This window comes from Acanthisitta chloris, unplaced genomic scaffold, assembly GCF_000695815.1.
Source record: "Acanthisitta chloris isolate BGI_N310 unplaced genomic scaffold, ASM69581v1 scaffold6331, whole genome shotgun sequence".
Classification (NCBI taxonomy): Eukaryota; Metazoa; Chordata; class Aves; order Passeriformes; family Acanthisittidae; genus Acanthisitta; species Acanthisitta chloris.
The window spans coordinates 2,895-16,460 of NW_008657535.1; the positions used below are offsets into that span (position 1 = coordinate 2,895).

General features: G+C 40.8%; 1 protein-coding gene across 1 annotated transcript in view; it reads left to right on the top strand.

The window, feature by feature from the left end:
- Positions 1-13,210: 13,210 nt before the first annotated feature.
- LOC103811749 (histone acetyltransferase p300-like) overlaps positions 13,211-13,566 on the top strand; it is a gene marked incomplete at its 5' end in the record, with an annotated part of 2,035 nt that continues 1,679 nt past the window's right edge. The window contains one exon of the mRNA XM_009084740.1: positions 13,211-13,566. This exon is cut by the window's right edge and continues 291 nt beyond it. Coding sequence (XP_009082988.1) covers positions 13,211-13,566 — 356 coding nt within the window.

Genomic DNA, 13,566 nt, shown 5'->3' on the forward strand with positions numbered 1-13,566 from the left:
AGGTAAGAGTAACAGACTTAGAGAAACTGAAACATTTGTAGCAGATCGTGTAGTAAACATTCTGAGGTAATTTACAAGGCCTTGGTATTGACAGTGTCCTGTAGTAGATTAGAGCTCTTGAATGGTCTCATTTTGTTCTTTCTAGAACAGTTTCAGGGGCAAGACTGTGCGGGGTCCCTTGACATGCCAGAGGTATTTTTGCCACTTTTTTCCCCCTATTTAAATGTTAAATTTGTTGCAAAGAGGAACGGTAATTATCTGTTTATCTTGTCCAGGCATTGAGTGTCATGAGGGCCATTACGACTCTACAGTTGGATCATTTTTTGGTGGCACAGTATCCTTAGTATGGGATGTGACTTGTGACACTTGGTGCTGGCACAGCCCTTCTGTCCTAGCATGGCTACACTGACAGGAGAGCTCTGCCAGGGTAGTTCATTTTGCTCACCTTTGTTGCAACACTGTTCCTATATGTTGCACCTACTCTAACAAAACTCTCTTAAACGTTGTATAAGCAAACTGGTGTATTGTAGCCTACCCTTCCCCTCCTTTCCACTATCGCGCTATAATTTGCATCCTCAGGAGTTATTTCCTGGAGTAAAGTAAGTCAAAGTCTTTCATGAGGGTACATTTTTAATTGGATACGTTAAACTACTGCAATTGGGGGCTTTTTATTTGTGAACCCCTCAGCTTCTGCAGTAATACAGCTGTGCTGAAATGTCTATGTACAGATTTATATGCAGTATATTCAGGATAGGAGAGTTTAATCATCTTTTACAGCACACGTACCCCCCTGCACACTCCTCCCCAGGTTAGAAATAACCTGTTTTCTGTGAGCTGGGAATGCATTTTGGGTTCAGAGCTGCTGTGTTTCGCCACAGAATGAAAATGGAGCGTACTCCGTGCTGCAGCATGTTTTGTGGTATCATGTCTTTAGGTTCCTTGATCTGAAAACAGGATTTTAAGCGCTTAGTGTTTTGGGCTTGCAGTGACATTGGGAGTCAGTTTTGGACAATTAGTGTGCGCACATGCTGTATCGTAGATTGGAGTGTCTCAGTGGTATGTGCCTTTACTTCACGTTTTGCTGCATAATAGCATGTCTTCAACCTCCCTTGCAGTACCCATCTTTTGTAAAGTTTGTATCTTCCTTTTTTTTCAGGAACTGTTCTGACCTTTAAAATTTTACTGTCTCTCACATCAAAGGTCTAAGACTTGTATCGAAACTTCTCTTCTGGACTACTGCAGTTCTGACTGATACTCATCTCTCATTTGTTCCAGATGGATCAGGATGTTTCTTTGCTCAAAATTAATCTTGTCTCACTGCCCTTTTCCATTTTGTTTTCAGACAGTTGTGGTTTTTTTCCTAGTGTTTGTATGTACTATATTTAAATACTTGTCACAAATCTGTTTTCTCTGGCTGACTTTGAAGACCAAGTCATTAGCTGCATTTAACTTGGAGCCATCAGTTAAGTGTTTTCATCCCTTCTTGTTAAAAGCCACATTTTTTTGCTGATTTTGCCTTAAAATGTGGTTTGATGGATGACACATACAGCAAGTCAAGTATGGCAGTGGTGGATGCTTGTATGACAGAAATGGGTGTCTTTGGCAGCTGAGGAGGCTCTCAAAGTAACTGCATTAGCAGTAAATTTTAATTAAGAGAATATAAGTGATTTTAAGAATCACTTAAATTAAGAAATCACTGAAATTAAGAATTTAAGAGATTTGTCTTTAATAAGTAAACCAATCATTCATATGGTGCTTAGTAAGTATTTCAAGAAAATTTTGCAGACTTTTCAGTCTTGTAGATTTCCAACATGCTATATCTATTTTTTTGTCTTTCACCAAGTGAATTGTGTATGTCTGACACTTCCGAGCACTGTTAGAAAGGTACCTAATTTTTTAATCAAAGAAATATTCACTGCATCATGAGGACCATAGGTATCATGATGTAAAACTAAACCTTTGAGCACTTACAAATAAAAACCTCTAAGACTATAAAACCAGTTAAAATTGCACTTGAAAATAGATTCACAACTTTGATATTGCCAGGGAAAAACCTTTGTTGCTGAACTTGGGAATTCAAATCCCAGGTTAAAAAAAAAATCTGCTAATTTTTTCCTCTTGTTCCTCTTGGTCCTAGAGCAGAGTTTGGATTTAGTGTAGAGGGTTCCTAGTTCAGATTATTGGTCAGTTTTATATTTGCAGAAAACCAGATTTTATGTGGGAAGGGTCTGTCAGTATATGTTTTTAGGGGGTGTGGGTTTCATAAGGTACTGGGTATAAATGCAGAACTTCTGCTGTGGGGATTTTGCTTTCTTGTATCTTTACAACTTGGAGAAAACTACTTTATTATTAAATTTCAATTCTATGCGTTTCAGTGTGTATTTCCTGCATCTTCTCTGTAGGCTACTTCAGTGTGTTTCTTGGCTGCTTTAGCAGGAACAGCCTTTCAGTGCTTGTTCCAGCAATGTAATGATACCACTACAGCCTTTCTCATCACCTGCAATAGTGCTCCTTCTGAGGAGGTTTGCCCAAAAATCATTCAGATTCATTATTTGACAAATGGAGTAATTTTTCTGCGTTAGATTTCACTGACAAACAAACAATGCACACCTGTCTCCAAGGATTTGGCTTTTCTGTCTTTACTTAAACTGTAGCCGCAGGCTGAAGTAAAATACATCTGTCTCTGCATATGGTGGTGTGCCTGACAAAAACTGCTGTGGCTGCATTGAGTTCGTAGAACCTCGAGGAGAACTTGGACTGAGGCAGAGGTCCTCTCCCTGAACAGTAACTCATCTGGCAACTTACCATTCTCTTCCTAAATAGCAACAAGTTCTCTTAAAATGGACTGGCATGTGAAGGTATTGAAAGTCTTTTTAAAACCTTGATGTGCTGTGGTCGCCTTCAAGCACCTATTTCTTTCAAAGCCTTTTAAAAAAAAAAATCAGGAGTGTTGAATTCTGGTGAACTCCAGTTATAGTAACTTGTGGTTTAGCTGATGATGTCAGGTGTGTTTACAGGAACAGCAAGGACATGAAATCATGGTCCAATCCAGCATTTTCATTAAAAAATGCAGCTTAGGTACAGGACTTTCAAACCCAGTGCAGCTTATCTACTATTATTGACCGTTATGAGATGGAGCAGATAAAGATTTTGCTTTTTTTCCATCTGATGGTGTGAAACACCTCTGTACTGCACCTTTTGGGAATGGCCAGAAGGGGAGATGCAGATTAGCTGTTAGGAAAAACTTTTCCCTGTTTAGGGTGTTCAGGCACTGGAGTAGGTTGCCCAGGGAGGTGGTAGAGTCACCATCCCTGGAAGTGTTTCAGAGGCATCTGGATCTGGTGCTGGAGGAATATGTTTAGGGTTTAGGGGTCACCACAGTGACAGGTTAATGGTTGGACTGGGTAATCTCAGAGGTCTCCTCCAGCCTTGATGCTTCTATGATTTTGTTGTCTCCATAAGATCTGAGCAGAGTTTGGGACAGTGTCTGTTTGCTTGCAGAATCATGATTTACTATCTCTTGCCTTATTGAACTCCCAAATACCAGTGAGTAGATTATTTTTCTTGATTTAAGAGAGATTGTAACACACTCTGACTGTGTTAATGGACTAAAAAAATCTAATTCCTGTGGTTTATTTTTTTGCTTTTTTAGAATTGCAATAACAAGTCTGGAGAAATGCTGGTGTGTGGCTTGCTAAGTGCAAAGTTTGCTGAAGCTAAACTGCCTTTTACATGTTCCTGAATATAATTTTGGGAAATCTGGGGAATTACTGGTTTAAGATAACGAAGCCTCATCTGCTGACTTAGGGTTTTTTGTTTACTTATATATTCTTTGTACATAAAGTTAATGTTGCTTTTTGATTGTACTCCAGAGTAATGTTGAATGAACTCAAGTCAGTCATACTGAGAAAACTGACTTGACTTGTAAGTAATCGTACATGTAGATTGCGTCATTGCAAAGTCCTTGTTAACTTGACAATGAAATGAGCTTTATTCTTTTCTTGAAACTGATTTGTAATCGCTCCTAAAATGAAACTGATTCAATGTGTTCTTACACATAAGGGTGTTCCCTTCCTATCTGTACCTACCTATTTTTTGTCCACCAGCTTAGCAGACCTGCAGGACTTTTATAGCTCTCCAGACTTGTGTGCAGAGTCTCCACAATTTCTCAGAGCCCCAGCTGAAATACCATTCTTATTACTTAACAATACCACAGATCCATGGTAGGTAACTTAAGCTGGTCTTACGGGAATGTCAGTGGCATACGCAAGATAGTCTCGGGAATGGGAATACTAATTTAGAGACTTTTGACTAAAGTCAAAGTTAGTCCAGTGAAATTTATGCAGAAAGCAACACGTTCACGAGGAAATTATTAACTGTGTGACTTCAGCATTTTGGAGTTACAATGTCAAAACCTCATTGTATTTGGGTCGTCAGTGATGGCAAGACTCATTGTGTTAGGTAACAGCATGAATAGAAAGTTACACAGGCAAAAATGTCTCTTAGTATTACTTAAGGAGGATTTTTAACCTTTATATACGCTCTACCTTGATTCTTGCACCCAATCTTTTCTCTATGATCACACCACTTCTTGTTCCCTAGAGTAGCTACAGTTCCATATTCCGGAGTCATAACCATTAAATTTTCACTGTGGTTTTCAGTGGTAGACACCTGCTATCATCTCTATCTCTAAATACTGGTTTTTGAAGGACTTTGCATATTAAAGTGAAAGCAGTTTGTTATAAATACAGTTTTCTTCCTAAGTTGCAAGAAGCATCCATCTATCAGAATCTACGAAAATTGTCATTTCTATCGATATTAGTTTGGGGCAAGTATGACTTAAACTTGCAGGTTATTGAGACTTTGCAAAATTGAGACTATTTTCCTTAAGTGAGAGTTGATGTGTTTGACACCAGTGTTTGCATAGGAACTAGGATAGCTTAGAAAATGGAGAGAGCACATTCCTAATTTTAGGACTTCAGAAGGTGTTGAACAGTATGTTGTTGCTGCTTTAGAATGATTTACATTTTACGTGTACACCTGAGTGTTACTGCTAATAATGAATCATGTGCATTGTAGATGATGAGTTGGACTTTGACCAACAAATGTTGTTATTAAAATCTCTGTGCCTGAAGTTGTGTCCTACCAGGACACACTAACTGTTTTCTGCCTTTATTTTTGTTGTTTTCCAGTATGTTCTTTCTGTATGTGTTTTCTGCTTGTATTGTTTGCAGCCTTACCTCAAATTACCACATTTCTCAATGTAGTGAAGAAATCCAGGTCTTGTCTGGATTAGCAGGGAAGGAAGGAGGCAGTGCTTCCCTAGTTTCTTGCAGGGAACACAATTAATATCCGAGTCTAATGCTGAAGACTGTTACTCAAATAAGTTAGTGTAGAATAAGAATTCTCACTTGCTAATGAGTAAGTGATCACCTCCCACTTTGGGGGTGAGTGATGATTAGGGTTATATTGGGAGTGCTGTCCAAGGATTTTGGAAGCAGGAACGATGAATCCAGACCTTAGTATTTTAGGCTGATGTGGATTTTCCCCCCTTCATTTTTAATCAATTTAGAAGAGTGATTTAAATAGGTTCTGCATTTTAAGTTAGGGAACATTTTGGCAGAGCTTGTATTACCATTGGGTAATTGTGGCTTCCTAGAGGATCTACAGGAAAAGCCACTTCTTTGATGGCTTTATTAGTAAGAATAAATCTGGTCTCCAAAATGTTGCATAGCAGAGTTCCTACCAGGCTGGTGTGAGAGAGTCTTAGAGGTTTAGCCTCCTACTTAAGGCATGTGCTTGGTTGGTTTGTTTTTGTTGTTGTTGTCACTGATAAAACTGCCTGAACATGTCTAACTTAATTTTCTGCCATTGCAGGGGCCTTGGGGATCGATGACTTTATTAGCACTTTGTTTCAAGTCTGTGCTTCACCTTTGCTTCTGCACTTCGTGGATACCCAAGGATTATCCTTTGAGAATGGGTCTCCTTACGTTTTCTGCCTTTTTCGGTTTTATATTTTGAGTTCTCAGGGTTTTTTTGTGGGCATTTCAGACAGTACTTTTTAGGGCCTGTAATGCTGGTGCATAACCACAAACTTGAATGGCTGATTTCTCTGGAATACTGATTGTATCCTCTGGGCACTTTCTGTGTTACATCTAGGCCCTGTGCAATTCCTGGATAGCTTTTGTATCTCTGTGGAGGGAAGATACTTCAGCAGCTTATTGTTGCTCTTTGTCTGAAAGCACAGCAAAGATACCATGTTCTCCGTGTAGTCCAACATCATCTGTGGTTCCTGTCAGTCCTGTCACATCCAGGCTTTGTGTTCAGTGTCCTGTTTCATTGTGAACCCAATGACTGTGATGTAATTTGAGCCAGTGATAGGTTTCTGGACTCCAGATACATTTGTGCAAAGAGGTGACTGTTTAGCAGCTTTGTAATTTGATATGTCTGTGTTCAGAATTTAATATAATAAATGGGATGCAGGGACAGAACAGCAAAGTTTCTTGCCTCTAAGATCAGCAGTGAGGTAAGCTCTGGAGTCAGGAGTTGGCTGCTATGCAGAGGTGTGGAGGCATCACTGTTCACACATGATGCTGTTTCTCCAGGTTATACTGACTCTTCTTGAGGCTGAATGCTCTAATGTCCTGAGTCTGTGAGTACAGGATACGTGAGAGTAACATGTTGCCGGTTTGTAGCATGTGGGCAAGATCTCAGAAAGCTGGGGTTGTTCACTGCAGCCCATTTGCTAGACCCAGATAGACTCTATATTGATGGGAGCTCCTGTGTAATTCTGAAAGGCGAATAAAGGTCTGATGTCTTAATCCAGAAATGAGAAAATAAATCATGACTGTAGGCTAGAAAGCTTGTAAAGTAAGTAGTATGTGCCACGTGAACCCAGGTGTCAATTTCTTTTAGTATGGATGTATTTTTCTTGTGTGGTGAGCATAGTCAGAAATCTCTACCTTGCCTTGCATGCTTTGAGAGCTTTTTTATCACTGGTGCTGCCAGGTTCTCCTGCAGTATAACTACCCTGAAATAAATACTTTGTGACTCATTTGAAAATTGATCATTTGATAAGGCACTGAAGTCTTATTGACTTAAGGATTTTGATTGCAGACTCTGCGTATGTATTAGTTTAAAGTCCATTTTGGTGCCAGGTGGGTTTTCAAGCCAGACTGGCAGTTTCCTTGCAGATTAGACATTGTCAAAGGCAGACTTCTTAGAAGTAGGACCCACAGTCAAGAAAACAATCCATAGTATGCAATGCAGGTCAGTGCACTGGTGTTTGAAGTTGCTTTCTCACAGTTTAGGGTGCAGTTCATATTACTGAATCCAGTCTAACTGGACTGCCATTGAAAGAAATGGACCTGCTCCTTCTACTGTCTTTTCTGACCCACTTTCTCACTATGGATCTAGTGTAGCTGGGGCAAGTCAGGCCAGTTTCTTGGCTTTACAAAAAGAAAGAAAAAAAAAAAGCTGCTTAAGTGTTCAGTAGTGGTATAGTTCCTAAAAGGAATTGTGAGATGCCTTTGCATGTTGAGAGTAGCTCAGGTTGAGACTTCCTGATCACCTGCTTGGATGTTGTTTTGTGGAGGTACTTCTCTTAGGCATCAGAATCTTAGGTAGCAGTAGCAATCTGTTCTATATGTTCTTGTTACTTGTGGAAATAAATACACTGATACCATAAATAGCATAGTGGGGAATCACTCTGTGCCGCTCTACTAAGATCAAGGTTGAGCTTTACTATTTACTGCCTGTGTATTACTGTTTGTTTTTGAGCTCTTCAGCCAGATCTGCTGTCCATTCTGCTGCATCCCAATTTTTCCATGTCTGATTATACCCTAAGATTCTTAGAGGTTATGAATCAGGTAGACAAACCTTTGCAGGACTAATCTGCCTCCTTTGCCTTCCCACAAGCTTTATTTTGTTAGTGACAAATCTGTGTGTATCCTTAATGAAACAGATGACAAAGCTAGCAGTGGGCTCAGTGTACTGGAAAGTCAGTTCTCTGCCTGTTTATCATGGTCTTAAGCAATGCCTTTGGCTCTTGTGCGAGTGTGCATGCTGTTAATTTCACACAGTCTGTGAGTTGTCTGTCCCAGCCATGTCAGGTTTTGGTTTGGTCATTGGTAGAACTCAGTGGATTTTAGGGTACCAATCCTCTGTGTAAGACTGTGAAATGGATTGCAACTGCTGTTAGATATACACATGGTCTTATTGATCTTTATAGTCTTTTGAGACTGTTTGTGTTTCAGTCCTGTGTGTGAAAATTTCTGCCTCCTGGCAGTTGACTAAAAATGTAATTTTCATAGCTGACCGGACAACTGAAAGTTTTTTTCTAGTTTTGTTGTGTATCTACTGGCTAAAGAAGACTTTGAGCTTTTTGTTTTTGGAAAAGACTTCTGAAAAGAGCAAACTCACACCAGAATATTGCATTGTTGGTACTTACTGCTTACAATTTTGGCTTGTACCTGGTAGTGTTCTTTTATGATAAATCGTCTCTTGTGTATTCTCTAGGTTTAAAAATCCTAGCGAGTTAGTCTTATATGGAAAGAACATCTTAGATCTTTTGATGCGAAGAACTACTTTAATTGGGATTATCTCTCAACCATTTAGGTTGAGTGTGGGTTTTTTTTTTTAGTGTAGCTGATGATATGTTGTCTTTTGAGACATTAATAAAAAGAATTAAAACCACTTGGATTTTTAAATGACTTTTTCTTCCTGTTCCCTGGTGCTAAAGAATGCCCAGGCCAAGAAGCTCAGGTAGCTTGGACCTGGATGTTCCAGTTGCATGTGGGCTAGTAAGCCTTAAAGCTGGAATTATCTTCTCATTTATAAGGGAGAATTTCAAGAAGAGTGAGGTCTTCAGAGAAGCAAATTTATATTTTCTTGTGAATAAAGATGAGGAAGTGTTTGTCTCTCAGAACAAGAGTTGCACTGCCCCTTTGCACTCATCTGAATCCCCTCACTCATCTGAAGTCATTTAAATGGGTCTTCCTGAGGAAATATTATGACAAGGTTTGAAAAATGAATTAGTTCTTCACATTTAGATATTTGCTGATCACTTACCAGGTGGTTTTGTGAAAGGCTTAGTATGCAATGGTCTGATCTCAAGAACGGTGAAGTGAGGATTTTTGATTTGGGACTTGCTGTGTCTGTTCCAGAGCAGAAGTTCTTTCCCCACCTACAAGCAGGCACAGAACTGACCTTTGAGCTGTGTGGGCACTGCTGGGAGGTTGCTGTGTGCTGCCATTACCGTTACGTTGTAGGTACAGGGTTTGTTCTGACTCGTGTTCTTTCCAGACACTTTTGTTTTCAGTTTTGTTTGTCCATCATTAAGGAGAATTTTTTTTTTCTGGACAGCTTGTGAATTACTGATTGTATTTTTCACTGCTTCCTCACTCATGGGCTTTCTCCATTACTTTGATCTCTAATTTGAGGATCTCTTCCACTGTAACTTGCCATATTCATCAATATTGAGTTCTTAAGGTAACTGCTGAGCATTTTAAGTTGGTTTTGGTTTTATTTTTGGAGGGTGTGGTGTGTTTCAAAATAAGTCTACTGACACGTGACTCTAAATCCATCCTTTAAAATGAAAGAGATCTTTGACAAAGCTTTATTCTCCTGATCATTCCTTCGCTTTGGAGTCTTCAAAATAGTAGCCATGCAAATGTAAGATCAGTCCTTACTGTGTCTTACAAAGCATAACTCCTAGCACAAGGTTTCTGTTAACAAAGAATGAACCAACTGATTGTAACAGTTTAAAACTCTTTTTTTAGTGGAAATTTTCATTCTGCCTCTGGTGCTTTGTAGTAATGTAGAGTATATAAATGGAGTTAGAAAATCTCTGTTGTGGTAAATCTGCATTCTAGTCAATCTCATACCGTATTTTCAGAGTGCTTAAGTCATGATCTTATCTGTGATAACAGTTGCAAAGTTGTAGAAACTGCTAGTACAGGAGTTTGGCAGTTTGGGTATGGTATCCTGTGAAACATTTTAAGCAGATTTGTAATGCTGATGAGCTTTTCTGGCTTACTGTCTAACTGTAGTCTTTTCCCATTAATATTTGGACCAAGTTATCTTGCCTCTAGAATTCAGTGTGATTGAAGTCCCTTTAAATGCACTTGCTGAGATAGAGTAGTGTTTTGGGTTCTTGTCTAGACTCTTAGGTTCCAAACGTTAATTTTTCAGCTTAGTCACGCATAGCTGTGTCACACAGTGCCTCAGCTTTCATGGAGTCACAGAATGCTTTGAGTTGGAAGAGAACTTAAAGATGATCTAGTTCCAACCCCCTTGCCATGGTCAAGGAAACCTTTCACTAGACCAGATTGCTCAAAACCCCATCCAGTCCAACCTTGAACAGTCCCAGGGATGTGGGGCATCCACAACTTCTCTGAGCAACCTGTTCCAGTGCCTCACCACCCTCGTAGTGAAGAATTTCTTCCTTGTATCTAATCTCTTTCAGATTGAAGTGATTCCCCCTTGCCCTCTCGCTGCATGCCCTTGTAAAAAGTCTCTCCCCAGCTCTCTTGTAGCCCCTTTAGGTACTGAAAAGTGCTATAAGGTCTCTCTGGAGCCTTCTCTTCACCAGGCTGAACAACCCAAACTCTCCAAGCCTGTCTTCATAAGAGAGGTGCTCCAGCTCTACAATCATCTTTTTGGCCTCCTCTGGACTCTCTCCAATAGGTCCATATACTTCTTATGTTGGGGACCACCCAGCTGGACCCAGGTGGGGGGGGTCACATGAGAGTGGAGTAGACCAACACCCAGAGTCTTTCTCCCCAGGGCTGCTCTCAATCCATCCTCCACCCAGCCTGTATTTGTGCTTGCCATTGCCCTGACCCATGGCCAGGACTTGCACATGACCTTGTTGAACTTCATGCGGTTCACATGGACCCACCTCTCAAGCCTGTCAAGGTTCCTCTGGATGCCATCCCTTCCTTCCAGCATGTCAGCTGCACCACATATCTTGGTGTCATCAGCCAGCTTGCTGAGAGTGCAGTCCATTTTGCCAGCAAAGATGTTAAACTGTGCCAGTCCCAATACTTATTGCTGGTCTCCACTTGGATCTCAAGCTCTTGACCACATCTCTTGGAGTGCAACCATCCAAACAGTTCCTTATCCACCGAGTGGCCCATCCATCAAATCCATGTCTCTTCATTTTAGAGACAAGGATATTGTGTGGGATGGTGTCAAAGGCTTTGTACAAGTCCAGACAGGTGATGTCAGATGCTCTTCCCTTATCCAGCAATGCCATAACTCCATTATAGAAGGCTACTGAATTTGTCAGGCATGACTTGCCTTTAGGGAAGTCCTGTTGGGTGTCACTAATCACATCTTCATTTTCCATGTGTCTTAGCATAGTTCTAGGACAATCTGCTCCATGATCTTGCTGAGCACAGAGGTGAGACTGACTGGCCTGTAATTCTCTGGGTCTTCCTTATTTCTCTTTTTAAAAATGGGGTTTGTTTCTCCCTTTCCAGTCAGTGGCAACTTTACTGGACTACCTTAACTTCTCAAATATGATGGATAGTGGCTTAGCCACTTCATCCACCAGTTCTCTTAGGACCTGTGGATGCATCTCATCGGGGCCCATGGATTTGCACACCCTCAGGTTCCTTAGGTGATGTTGAACCTCATCTTCTCCTACAGTGGGCAATTCTACATTCTCTTACCCTTGCTACCTGTGACTTGTGTGGCTGGAGCATGTGCTGGTGAAGATTGAGACAAAAATGTTGTTGATTACCTCAGCCTTCTCTATATCCCAGGAAACCAGTTTCCCCATTTCCTTCTGGAGAGGGCCTGTGTTTTCCCTAGTCATCCTTTTGTTGCCAATGTGCGTTGGTCTTGACATTGCTGGGCAGATTTAATTCTGTCAGGGCTTTAAGTTTCCTTACATGATCCCTAGCTGCTCAGATAATTTCTCTGTATTTTTCCCAGGCTACCTGTCCTTGGTTCCACCCTCTGTAAGCTTCCTTTCTCTGCAAGTTTGTCCTTGGTTCATTTTTCATCCACGCAGGCCTGCTGGCATTTTTGCCTGACTGCCTTTTCGTTGGGATGCATTGCTCCCTAAAATTAGCCAGCTTTCTGAGGCTTCTCTTGCCTCTGGGGTTTTATCCCATGGTACTCTACCAAGCAGATTGCTTGAAGAGACCAAAGTCTGCTCTTCTGAAGTCCAGGGCAGTGGGCTTGCTGTGCATCCTCCTTGCAGCCCTAAGGATCTTGAGCTTCACCATTTCTGGTCGCTGCAGCCAAGGCTGCTCTCAAGCTTCACATTCCTCACCAGCTCTTCCTTGTTGGTGAGAACAAGGTCCAGCACAGCACTTCTCCTCGCTGGCTCCTCTCTCACTTGGAGAGGCAAGTTGTTATCAATGCATTTCAGAAACCATAGGATTTCCAAGTTATTTTTGGTTCAACTACCATAGATGTAATATACAGACCAAGATGTGTACTGCTTCTACAGACATATGAACAACTTGTTGCCTTGAGCAAATCTATTCTGGGTACTATGTGATATTCTTGTATCAATAGATTCCAAATAGTAATATTTCTCCACTTGGTTACCTTGGGGATTGCTTTGCATGGGCTCTTGAGATGGGAATTGTATTTTTCATCCTAGTGTTTTCTCACAGCTTTGTGGCCAGGAGGGTTACTTTGTTTGTTTTCTGACAGTGTTGTGGGAAGATAGTGGCTGTCCAGTGAAGTTCAGTGAAATCTGGCGATTCAGTGCTGGTCATGACTGGATGTGGAAGAATCAAAAACCCCAACAAAAAACCCCTAAAAAACCCAAGCCAGCCAACCAACCAAAAACCCCCAGCCAAACCTCTATTTATTATTTTATAAATTGTAAATATTTTTGAGACTATATTGCTGTATTAGTTATGGCTGTTCAAAAAAGTGACAGTTCAGTGAAAGTTAAAAATCATAAAGACAGTGCTTTCCCATCAGCCTACTAATTCTTTATAATAACTGTAGAACAGTGAAGTAGGTTGGTCCTCTCTACTTGAGACTTTGTAAAGTGTAGAAATTACTTTTCTCCTGACAAATTGGATAGTTTTCAGAAATGACTGATAGGAGAATTTTGCTCAAACATCAAAAGTCAAGTTTTGCTAGTTAGTTTAAATAAAAAAGTAGAAAGCAAATAACAAGATTTTCCTTCGAGACACTGTTGATTACTCTGACCTCATATGAAATCTGCTCTGTTTTTCAGATTTTGGATCGCTCTTTGATCTGGAACATGACTTGCCAGATGAACTGATCAGCTCCACAGAACTGGGACTCACCAATGGTGGTGACATTAATCAGCTGCAGACCAGCCTTGGCCTGGCACAAGATGCTGCCTCTAAACACAAGCAGCTGTCTGAACTTTTACGGGCTGGTAGCTCCCCAAATCTCAATATGGGGGTTGGTGGCCCTGGCCAGGGCATGGCCAGCCAAACCCAACAAAATAGTCCTGGAATGGGAATGTTAAACAGCATGGTGAAAAGCCCCATGGCACAGGCTGGGTTGACTTCTCCCAATATGGCAATGGGTGCAAGTGGACTAAACCAGGGTCCTTCTGCCCAA